General features: G+C 31.0%; 2 protein-coding genes across 2 annotated transcripts; one reads left to right on the forward strand and one right to left on the reverse strand.

The window, feature by feature from the left end:
* Window positions 1-216: 216 nt before the first annotated feature.
* On the forward strand, window positions 217-2,167 carry LOC120134530 (the record flags this gene model as incomplete). Its single annotated transcript, XM_039150959.1, has 5 exons — window positions 217-374; window positions 892-947; window positions 1,040-1,112; window positions 1,732-1,821; window positions 2,137-2,167. Coding segments are annotated over 5 exons (408 nt in total), but the record flags the coding sequence as incomplete, so codon positions are not given.
* A 4,009-nt stretch (window positions 2,168-6,176) lies between these two features.
* LOC120134763 lies at window positions 6,177-7,053 on the reverse strand. The gene is made up of 2 exons (XM_039151197.1): window positions 6,991-7,053; window positions 6,177-6,769 (listed from the first exon to the last, which is right to left on the reverse strand). The coding sequence occupies exons 1-2, from the start codon at window positions 7,024-7,026 to the stop codon at window positions 6,233-6,235; spliced, it is 573 nt and encodes a 190-aa protein (XP_039007128.1). The 5' UTR covers window positions 7,027-7,053; the 3' UTR covers window positions 6,177-6,232.
* Between the last annotated feature and the right edge of the window lie 5,950 nt (window positions 7,054-13,003).

Consider the following 13,003-nt stretch of genomic DNA (forward strand, 5'->3'; position numbering starts at 1 on the left):
CGCTGATATGGGTTCTATTGTCAAATAGCAAAAACGTCAAAATGATAGTTAACTCATCATATTTCACATGATGGTAGTTTTCATGTGATGGTTCAAAGATTGATGGATAGGATTGGCATGTTGATTATATTGTGCATAGAATGTCCACCTTGATTTATAATGACAGTTTTTAGTTGTTTGATGAATGGAATAAGTGATAGTTCTTAATGCTTTTGAAATTCTTTGTCTAGGAATGATACAAAAACAAAGGGTAAGCACTCCCCTGTTGTGATTGCAAGAATCGCCTTCAGTGTTTTGGGTTGCTTGATGTTGGGAACTTTGATCTATACTCTCTTAACTGATGGTTCACCTTTCCGCAAAGAGCTACCAACTCCGTAAGTTTTTTAACTCCTCTTTTATTGCCACACATTTTTACTCCTCTCAGTTTGGAGTAGTTTATCAATGAATATAATCCTTTTGAAGAAAATGAGGTCATATTCATACTACAGACTTGGCATTGAGGTTCTTGCTATCGCTTTCTTTGAGATACCATATTGTCTTTAGAGTGTTGTTTTCCCTAGAGATCCCAGATTCGAGCAGTGATGTCTGCAAGGTGTTTGTACACTCATTATCAACGAAAATACAAAGAAAATACTTAAATTAAATGACAGCTACAACAGAAGTTACTAACATGTTCACCAACAATCATTTTATCCATTCCTTGCAGTGATGTCTGCAAGGTGTTTGTACACTCATTATCAACGAAAATACAAAGAAAATACTTAAATTAAATGACAGCTACAACAGAAGTTACTAACATGTTCACCAACAATCATTTTATCCATTCCTTGCAGTTGCTTTTCGCTTGCTTATGTTTCTGGAAAGCCGAACAAATTGCTAAATTGTTTGCATGTGGATGACAGCTACACTAATTGATTTCTACATAAATGTTGTTGCTCTATCGGTAAGTTTGAAATGCTAAGACATGAGCTACACACTGCGGATGTTTGTTTTTTACTCGTCATGAATGTTTGCTTTTTTGTTGGCAAATAAATTCTAGGTTTGGGCCGCCTACAAAGAATCAAATTGGATTACAACAATTCTCTGGATAGCCCACTGATATGTTTTGGCAGGTGTACTTTCTTTTCTTTCCCACCTCTCAGTACAAGCTAAAACTTAAGGCTACAGTTCCGTATAATAGAAACAATGTTTTCCTATTTCAAAATGGGATTTCTTTTAAAAGGGTAAAGAACACAAATAATCCCCCAACTATAGAATATTATTTTGTTGAGTCTCCCGATTATTAGAAGTTACAAAATGGTCTTCTAATTATAGGACATTGTTTTGTTGAGTTCATCGACTGTTAAAAGTTTACAAAATGGTCACCCAATTATTCATATGTTCCAAACTCATCTTATTCGTTAAAACGTTAATGACAGTCTGAGTTGGAAGTTAATAGTCGTTTGAGATTTTAGGATCAAATTTCATCATATCACAGTCAGTAGTTTAAAGTCCAGCTCAGACTTAGGCAATTTTTTAACAGAAAACGACGAGTTTGGAATATATGAATAGTTGGGTGATCATTTTGTAAATTTTAATAGTCGGGAGACTCAAAAAAATAACGTCCTATATCGGGACCGTTTTTGTACTTTACCCATTTTAAAAAAATTAAAAATGCAAAGGAAGATATTAATATTTCTCTTTTGTTTTCTGCTTTAAGGTATAAATATTTCCTTTTGTCCAACTTTTCAGCATTACCACATGTGCCTACATAGTGAAGGAACTCTTTAAGCTTGCTTGGCAAGATCCTCTGTACCTTGTTTTGATAAAAGAAGACGATAGGCAAGTATATAAGACCACCTTTTCAGCGTTTTGCTAGTAATTCTCAGGCTTCAGAACTTTTATGTTAACCTACATGTGCATTTTGCTGAGCTAAGTATTCATGGAGAAAAATCTGCCATTTCTATTATGTTCGAGTTTTAAAATGGGCACCGAGCAATTAATAACCAATCAGTTTAGTAAGATGAGATTTAAGATTCTTTAAGCAAGTAAACATACCCCTTAGATTGGTTTGTTTTCCTAATTTATTTAAATAATTGTTATATGGTTTTTTCTTATGTATGAGAAAATTAAGAATTGTGCTTATACTTCACGTAGGGCAGAGAACACGTATGAAAGCATAAAATAACGGTGAGCAGTCTAACAAAGAAGTTGAAATGCAAGTGGATTTCTTGTAATATGATTTTCAAACAGCAACATGGTATGGAATTTCGGTTTTATTTTATATTCTCCTTTATTTGATTGTAAACAATTAGGATGCTAGATATCAAGTCTGTGAATAATCTCGATGGTTCAGTTTTTATTTGTTTGTCATGAATAAAAAATTGGGACCCGATTATTTGGGAACCGGTTGATTTATGAAAGGATTGTATGTATTGAAACGGCGAGTAAAAGGGAAGAAAAAGTATGTTAAATATGTTTGGGTAAACTATACAGTTAACCATTTAACTATTTAGCATTTTTACTTTTGTCACCGATCTTTCAATTTGGTGAAGGACACCACTTAACTATTTAATTTGTTTAATCAGACCACTTGCCGTTAATATTTAATAGAAATGTTGACGGACAGTTAAAAGAATTGGTATATTTATACATTTAGTCCTTAATATTTATATATTCTCTTTATTTTGTCCTAATTTAAATATAATTTAATAAAGGGTTAACTACTTCAAATACCACTCACCTTTAGGCTCGGGCTTGTTTATGCCACTGACGTTTCAATTTTGTCAATTTTAACACTGACGTTTATGTTTAACTACAATTATACCACTTTGTCGTTAATCCATTAATGGGACGATGATATGACATCTCCATTCCGTGACGGCAATGATATGGCTCTCTCACTTAAACGATATCGTTTTGGCAAGATCATTTTGATGCTCAATAAGCCCAAAACTAAGTCATTTTTTATGATAAATTTCTTTCTATGGGATTCGAACCATAGACATTTAAAAAATAAAGTTAAACACCAAACCATCAAACTAAATAACTTGTGATAACCTTAACAAAACTATCATAAATGTTAAATAACAGTTTGAACACACTAATAATCTTCATCTCCTTCCTTTGTAATCTCCAAAAAGCAAGATAATCTAATGGAATCCGACAAGGAAAATACGAAGTCGCAAGAGGATTATTTCTCTAGTGAAAAGCGACCTCATTGAAATCTGTATGGCTTCTAACTAGTTCTTGATTTTCAAATTCAGTACATCCCAATCCATCTTCTTGATCCGAGAAAATCTTGGTTTTTTTCCCTCAGCTTATAAATACCTTCATGGATGATCGATTTTCTAATAGAATTATAAATTTGGACGCATTCTTTAGCATAACCACAAACGATCATGTAATCTGCTATCAATTTCATATCGGACATTGCCATGAAAGAAACTTCTTGTACTTCAGAGATAGAATCCCCAACGGTGTGGATCTTATTGTCTATAACAAGACAAGCTCGATTTTGTGCAGGTTCTTGATGACGAGATGAAACTGATTCCGAATCCAAATGAGCACGGTTCATCGATAAAATCTAGTAAAACTCTTTTTGAAGCCTCTCATTACGATTTACAGAAAATGTTGAACTTGAGAGAGCTTCTCCGAACCGGAACCTAGATCGTTAGCAAGAAAACGCATGATTTTATGCAGGATTTTGATAGATCTTATGAAATTCACGGCCTCTGTTTTGCTTTTGTAGAATAGAGAAGTCCTACTAGCGTACGAAGGCCTTTCAACATCCTATTTCGCAAAGATGGTGGCAGTGGCGTCGATGGTTTGTTCGACTGTCAATTATTGACCGACGATTATTCCTGCATAACAAGGCTAATGAATATCGTGTCACTGACCTCCATAACGGCGACGTTTCAAGGCTTGAGCAAAGGCTCCACATTCCTTTTCGTGACATCCAACTGGAGGAAAGTTCTTTTTGCAGGTTTAGGTTTAATTAAACGGTAGGGGTGAAAAAATAGCTTAATCTTTTGTTGCACCCGATCGATAATTTTAGGGTTTTTATTGGGTTATGGGGTCCAGTGATCACCCTTAGAGATTCTATCGTGTATGGGCACGATATCAGGTGTGTGACAGCCCAACTTGCCGAGGCCCACGTGTACCTTGCGCAGCCCCTAGACCAGCCCGCAGCACGCTATGGATGCGGGGCTCTGTAATGCCGTGGTAAACTATGGGGGTGCCCCAAAAAAATCCACCTTGGCTTGGGGAAAACCAGTGATCACCCACTGCAAAAATATGATGTTAAAATGACTCACCTACTTATCACCAATTGGTTTAAAGAAGGAATGGTGATTATTCGCTTCAGAGCTCTGTAGTTAAGCGTGCTTGAACCAGAGTAATCCAAGGATGGGTGACCCACTAGGAAGTTGTTCAAAAACTGAATAACTCGATCCTAACAAGTGGTATCAGAGCAGGTTGTAGGTTTAAATCCCCCAGGTGTCGCTGGGGGTGATTGTTGGGTTATGGGGTCCAACGATCACCTTTAGGGATTCTATCGTGTATGGAAACGATATCAGGTGTGTGACAACCCAACTTGCTGAGGCCCACATGTGCCTTGTGAAGCCCCTAGGCCAGCCCGCAGAACGCTATAGATGCGGGGCTCTGCAATGCCGTGGTGAGCTGTGGGAGGTGCCCCACAAGAATCCAACTTGGCTTGGGGGAAACTAGTGATCACCCGCTACAAAGATATGAGCTTAAAATGACCCACCTATTTTTCACCAATTGGTTTTAAAAAAGAATGGTGATCATTCGGTTTAGAACTCTATAGTTAAGCGTGCTTGAACCAGAGTAATCCAATGACGGTTAACTCACTGGGAAGTTGTTCAAAAAATGAATCACTCGATCCTAACAAATATTTTGAAAAAAAAAATCTAAATATAAGGTTTAGGGTTTAGGTTTCTAGTGATATTTTGAAAATTCAGTTTTTACATGTATAAAAAAATGATTGGTGCAAGTTATTTGTATAGTGCAGGGGATTGAGAACATGTATTATTAGAGGTGGGTGTTCGATTGAGTCGAGTCGAGTAAAAAAAATTTGAGTTATTTGAGTTGTCGAGTCGTATTTTACTACTCTGAATTGACTTGTAATTTTTTCGAGTCGAGTCGATTTTTTCAAGTTTCTGTTTAAATTTAATTGTGAATATGTATAATATTATAATATTATTTAGTTCCAATTTAAGTGGCTTTCTATAACCATATATACAATACAAATATGTTTCTTCATATTTTTTCATATGTGATATACATATATCATGTAAAGTCTAAGGATTCGACTCGAACTTAAAAATAAATCCACTAATTACTAAATATTTTGAGTTATTCGAGTTGTATTTTACAACTCGATTTGAACTTGAATTTTTTTTTCGAGTAGAGTCGAATTTATAAAATTGTAATTCGAAGTCAATTCGAGTCGAGTTTTTTTTATTTGATTCAAGTCGAAAAATTGATTTTTCGAATAGAGTCGAGTTTTGTTCACCCTATATATTATAGTTATTTTTTAATTGTTTGTATAGTTGTTTCTTTGGTATACATTTCACATTTATCCAAAGAAAATATTTGAGAAAATAAAAAAAATAAGGATGTCAATCATCTTGGTATACGTGCACGAGTAAGTAAGATGTTAATGGTCAATGGAGTTTATTTTCAAAGTGAATAAATTTTCATTCTAAAATTTATTTATTTTATTTATTTATTTATTTATTTATTTATTATTTAATTATTTATATTTGTTTTAAAATTTTATTTATGTTAATCTATTTTATATTATTAATATATTTGTGTTTATTTTTTAAAAAAATATTTATGAATCTATTATTTGAGATGATTAACCGAAGAAATCTGAAGTGAAGGTGAGAAGATCATCCTACCTAACAATAAGAAATTTGGGCCACCATCAGAAGACAAGATCCATAACCAAATCTCCAACCAAAGCTTTGACTGGTGAACGATTAGTTTCTTCTCCTGTGAGAGACTTCATAAGTGTTTAACAAGCTAAGCTATGTCATCCAACATACACTCATGTTTAAGTAGTATGTTATGTTAAGGAATCAACTTTTTACATTTTAAGAAAAGAAAAATTTATAAATTTTTAAGAGAGACAAAAATATATATATTTTTTAAAATACATAGTTCCCTCAGTCCATCTATGCATTTAACCTTTAAATAAAAAACTGAAGCAAAGCTTATTTCAAACTCATTGAAACCTTGGGCGTTTGATGGAAACAGATGGGATTTTGTAATTCTGCAAAGGTGGTGGATTTCTCCATTGAGGAAGAGGACCTGTAAAGAGAAGCGTCTGAAGAAGAGGAGGGCTTGCTTCCATTACAGCTTCCAAAAGCTTCCCTTTTTCAGGTAAACTCTTCCCTTCTGCAAGATTATCAATCACAGCGGTTGAAAAATCTGGTGAAGTGACTACATCTAACAAGGAATCCACTGGGGAAGAAGAACCATGCGAGTTGTTGTGATTATTCGTTTCAGATAGACTGTTCGACTCAGTTATGCTCGAGTTTGCTTTTGCTGCAATCATAAGGAGGTTTTCAGAAGAAGAAGAAGCCATCAACTTGTTAACAAGCTTTTGCAATTCATCTCTCTCTTTGGAGGCGAGTTTTAGAAGATTAAGCAAATGATTCACTTCATCCCTGTATTTCTTTATTTGTTCCTTCGCTTCCGTTCTGAAGGATTCTAGCTCGATTGCAGTGATCTGAAGCTTGAGTTTCAGTTCATCAAAACCCTATAATAAACATAAGGGATCATTAACTCAGTGACAAGACAAGTGAAACATGAAAAAGCAAATGCATGGTGCCTTGTAATGGAATATCGCTGCTATAAGTGAACACCAAAGAAGAAAAAAGAGAGAGAAATGAAGTTGAAGAAGTGCCAAAACCATACATGTCAACCCAGAAAAGGTGAAAGAAGAAAGGAAGAAAGCAATTGAGACAAACAGAAACCCACCTCTTGATAATTCCACAAGGAATCCAAGTCTTCCATTTTGCAAAGTAAAGGAGGACAAAACCAAAAATTGTTGTAAAAGGGAGTCGAGAATAGGCAGTTATTTATAGGGCAATCAGTTGCAAATAAAGACAAGAGCAAGAGATGACCCCTTTGAGTAGGACGTCATCTATTGATATGGTAAAATAAATGTAGATGTTGCGTGTAAATATACTTAATTAATCCCTCCGTTCCATTAAAAAATTGTCTCTTATTTAATTTGTAAAAGTTAAAAATTTTAAAGTTTATCGTGATTATTTTAAATTATTAAATTTTATAAAATATATATGAAAAATATTTAATTGAAGAGAAATTATTCATGGACCCGGCTCACCACATCATACATGATATTGAATAATAGCCACAATTTTAAAATAACTTACAAAAAATCACCCACTTTTTATTTACATATAAGAAAGAGATGAATATTAACCTTGGAAAAAATAATATGGATAAATGTTATTGGTTGAGACCATGAATAACAGGGTTAGCTGGGACCATTTAATAATTTCTCTCGATTGAAGGTTTTTAAAATACACTTTTACATATTTTTATTAATAATAAATTTTAAATAATAAATAGTCAAATTTTAAAAAATACCAAAAAAGTTAATAATGGACATATTTTATGGGGCAAAAGGATTTTAAGATTATAAGTTAAATCATTTAATAAAATGTATGTTTAAAAGATTAATTTTTTCCGAATAATTTAGAACACTTATAATTTTTTCCGAATAATTTAGAACACTTATAAAGTAATATATATTAATATTTTTTTACCATTGACAATACACATTTCTTATCCAAAACTTTTAAGAATAATAACATTACTTTTGATCACTGAGATCGTTAAATGAATTTAATTTAAAATACTATTTAAATTCTTAAAAATCATTATATTAAACAATGTGATGTTTGACTATATTTAAATACCTGAAAATTTCTCTATCAAAATAATATGAGATTTAAGAAATTGATGAAATTTTTAAATCTCACATTTTTTTGATACGGTGATTTCAAATGTAAATATAAGTATAATTACGTATCAAATTGATACGTATCACGTACATTTATTTTTTTGGATACTAATATGATGAACATTGAAATAGGTGTTAAAATAAAAAGGCTTAAAGTAAAAATAGGTACTCAAGCTATGTATTCTTTTTGTTTTAAGCATCTAAACTATTTTTTGGTCAAACTAAATCCTTAAACTATTATAGTTAATCATTTTAAGTCCTATAATTTTTTCAATTAAAAAATAGTTTTTGATCAATAAGATGTTGACATGTCACACAAAATTAGGTACTTGTTTTGACCAAAAATAGTTTAGGGGCTTAAAGAAAAAAGAATCATAGTTTAGGGACTTATTTTGACCAAAAAATAGTTTAGGTACTTAAATTGGTTATATATAATAGTTTAAATACTTAGTTTGACAAAAAATAGTTTATGTACTTCAAGCAAAACAAAGAACATATTTTGAGTACCTATTTTTAGTTTAAGCCAGATAAAAATATTTTTTTAATGGATGATGCTTAGATAAAAAAAGTTTAAGGTTTGTTAATAATTTTTAGAGCAAGTGGTCAAAAGTTCTCAGTTAACGCCTTTCCCCTTTCTTAGATTATAAGTTCAATACTCATTAAAATCAAAATTCTCCTTCTCATTCCCATATATAGAAACCTCTCTTTTTTCCTTTAGTTTTTTTAAGTAATGAGTCATTCTTTTTATTTTCCTTTTCCTCATTAGTTTGAAAGACTTTCAACTCATTTCACAATGAATGTTCAAACACCCATGACATATGTTATACTCAAAAAATAAGTCTCTAAAAATAATAATCATCCATTTAAATTAAGTTAATTGGTAATTTTATAACTTCCGTTAGTTGAATAAGATATTTGATATTTTTTTCCCTTTTCCCAGATAAAAACCTCTATTTTCTTATTGGTTTTTTCAAGTAAGGATACATTGTTGTTAGTTTCATTTTTTTTATTAATCTAGCGATAATTATAAAGTATTATATGTTGAAAGACTTTTAACCTATTTTACAATGAATATTCAAGTTCTCATGATATACAATATATTCGAACTCAATACCTCTAGAGATAATAATTATTCCTTTAAATTACGTTAATCAGTGATTTTATAACTTCCTTTATGTGAATAAGATCTTTGGTATTTTTTCTTTATACCTGATTTATAATGATTTTAAGTGTAACACCCCAACCAGTACCTAACCCGGAAACGAGTCTGAGATGTTACATTGACTTTTTAAAACAATTTCCTTACAAAATAACCGAACATTTGGACTTATATTAAGAAAATACAATCATATATTGTTGAATTATATTTCATTATAACAAATTTGAAAAACATACGTTTTCATGAATAGTACTATATGGTATGAACAGTACCGTGAACAATACTACAGTGTACCGATGCACAAAAATATCGAATATAAATTGTGTATCGATGCATTGCTACAGTAACTTCGGCAAAACATGTAAAAAAACTCATAAAAATCTAAGCTTTCATCCGTATAAAATTACCATTTACATATATACGTTTAAAACATTACAAAACTCAATCATATAATTTTACAAACCAATTAGAACATATCGGAGTCAAATCTTTATATACATGCCAACCAATATCAATATTACAAAATACATACTATTCAATTCTTTTCTGATCTGATCTTTGGAAAGGAGAAACTGACATGTCTTACATAACTTTTATAAATCTTCCTCTTCTCGGAACCTATGTGTGAAAGAATCACACGCTAAGTCATTGACTTAGTGAGGCATATAAAACATAATAACTATAATGCATCTCATATACATATGAACATATAATCTAATTATTATATCATGTCACAAATAATTCAGTGTAAATGATAATAACATGATAACATGTAACATTGCAAACACTTTTGATACCTTTTGTAAGCCCATTAATATGCTTATCAATACTTATATTACTATCAGTAGTTCCTTTTTATCCTATAAGCATATACTGAACATTTCTATACATACCATGGAACACATATATCATTTCACAACAGAGCACACATAGTACCATATCAATTGATTTATTTACTCTCTTTAAAGACCATGTATTAGCCCATGTATACTTTTAAGAACTTAAGGTATATGAGTACATTGAGGTTGTGCACTATTTTGTCACCACAACTCGTATGGGGTCTCACTAGGGGCATGTGAATTTGTCCCGAGGGACCTGTCCATAGATCCTGATGAATCTAGGTAATCAGTCCATATGTCCCGAAGAACATAGGTAATCTATACCTGTCCATATGTCCCGAAGAACATAGGTAATCTGTAACTGTCCATATGTTCCACAGAACATAGGTAACCCTCGACTCTTGGCATACCAACTATACCCCTAGCTCTCATATCACATAACATGGACATTATTTTTATACTTATCACTTTACATATTCACAGATTCATATCGCATCATTCTTTCACATAGCTCTTTATCACATTTCATATGATCACATATTTATTCTCTTATGTCACGTATTACATGTACGTGTAATCATTGATCTTATATCATATGATTTTCTCGTATATTATCATATCCTATTGTCATGTATTCATTTCATATTCATATGTCACATAGTTCATATCACTTTTGCATGTAATCACATAAGCATATATATATATATCATATCTTTTCCACATATATTTCCCATATAACTCATATCATTTAATTCGTATCTTATTCTTATGTCATTATATATATATATATATATATATATATATATATATCTCTATGTTCTTTCATTTAATCTCTTATGTTCATATATCACGTTCATATCACATGTAATTATGTAATTCACGTCACATATAATAACATATGACATCTATACAAATTTTCATATACTCATGCACACATAAGAATCACATCATTCACAAATCAAATAACATTTCAAAAGTCACTTCTTACCATAGTAACTCTGTCACTGGCTCATCGCAAGCCAATGTTAGATCAATAACATAAGTACAATTAAATTGCACTCACCTTAGCCTTTCTTTGATTCGATCCTAATTCTTTAATTGTTCCAGAACTTGTTTAGGCTCAATATCTATATAAACATAATTTTCGAGACAATTATCAGAAGCCTAAACCTTAGAACTTGATGTTAATAACTTAAGCTAGTTTAATGAACCAAAATTCCATTTTTCCTTTAGGGGTGTATCGATGCACTATGGGTGCATCGGTACCCAAAATAGCTTCAAATTCCCATGCATCGATGCACGCCGATGTGTATCGATGCATCTTCAAAATTGATCTTAATGCATCGGTACCCATTCTTAGTGTACCGATGCACCTGTCAATAATAAACTGGTTTCATCCAAAAATTCCACAACTTTTCATTAAATTTCCTGATATAAACGCCTTTCATACCACTAAACTCAACTACAACCATTTTAACTAACTTTTATCATTCCAATACCTTATTATCTCCCATATCTCATCCAAATTCTTAAAGCTAAGAAGCATACCAAATTTTTCATGTTATCAAAACTTAATTCCAACACTTATAACTTCTTATTCATACTTATGACAAGTCAAATTCCATCTCAAAGTTCATTTATTAACTCTCTTCAGAAATTCACTTTGAAACTCATTCTCTTTAATCTTTCATAACTTCTTCATCTTTTGATTTAAGACAAATTAAGCTGTCCTTAAGCTTAATTATCATCTAAGGATCAAAACCCATACTTTAAATCAACAAACAATCAAGAAATCAGAAAACTCACCTTTGCTCCCTTGGCTCACCGTGGAGAAGAAGAAAGAAAGAAGAAGAGAGAGAGTTTTCCATCTCACTCTTCCCCCTATGTGTTAATCTTCTATTAATGGGGAGAAAAATATCTTTCATGTTAAATGACCATTTTGCCCTTTAATTTCTTTGATAAATACTAACAACTTTCCGAAAATATTTCCAAATAAATCATTGAACTATTCAACTATTTTACTTTAATCACTAGATTTTGAAATTTTACAATTTAGTCACTAACTCGGTATTGAGGATGTTACATTAAGTGCTTAGAAGAAATGCTATAATTCAACTAAAATGTTAAAGTATACTTAATTTTAAGTAAGTCATACTATTTTTTCAAGGCTTAAGGAAAAAGTGGCCAAAGTATGTTCAAAATTAATTTTAGGTGTCTAATGAATTTTTAGATGAAAATTGGTGTTTAACATTTTCAACGTTATACTTTTATGTGTCTGTCGTTAAATTTGACCATTAAGTGACACATGCTATGTTTATAAAAATTTAAATATTTTATTTTAAAAGGTTTATTGTTTAATGTATTGCCAGCATAAAAAAATAATTTCATAAACAATTAAGATAATATTATACTTTTTAAAGTAAATTTATAGAGAAAATTTAATCCATATGAATTAATCCTACAAGTACAGTTGATTGAATCTCATATCACATATAGGCTAGATTTTTTTTTACAATCTATTAAAAATTTATAATTTAAATGAAATGACATAAATATAACTTATTCTTAAAATTATTTTTGATAAATTGATATAGAGTGCCATCAAAATATTCAAGATAAAACTTATACAAAATCCGAATAGTCCAACCATATCGTGAAAAATAAATAAGAAAAAGCTGACAATGGCTGCTGCTGTTTAAAATTATATTTCAACTAAGACAAAAATGCATTTAATTATTTAAAGCTCCTTAATACAATGAATCTAACTGCTTGTGAGATTGTGCTTTATTTAATTCTCGAATGCTTTGGTTTACCAGTTGGGCATTTAATTAATTAAAATTTCTTAAATATTAGGTAGAATAGTAATATAATCTAATATAATAATAACTATAAATTTTAAAATTTACACACTTTATCAATTTGGTCATAATATAAAATAATTCAATAAATTATAACCTTTTATATAATAACAACTTTAATAGTAACATATTATTGATTTATGAC

This window comes from Hibiscus syriacus, unplaced genomic scaffold, assembly GCF_006381635.1.
Source record: "Hibiscus syriacus cultivar Baekdansim isolate YM2019G1 unplaced genomic scaffold, ASM638163v2 tig00001818_pilon, whole genome shotgun sequence".
NCBI lineage: Eukaryota > Viridiplantae > Streptophyta > Magnoliopsida > Malvales > Malvaceae > Hibiscus > Hibiscus syriacus.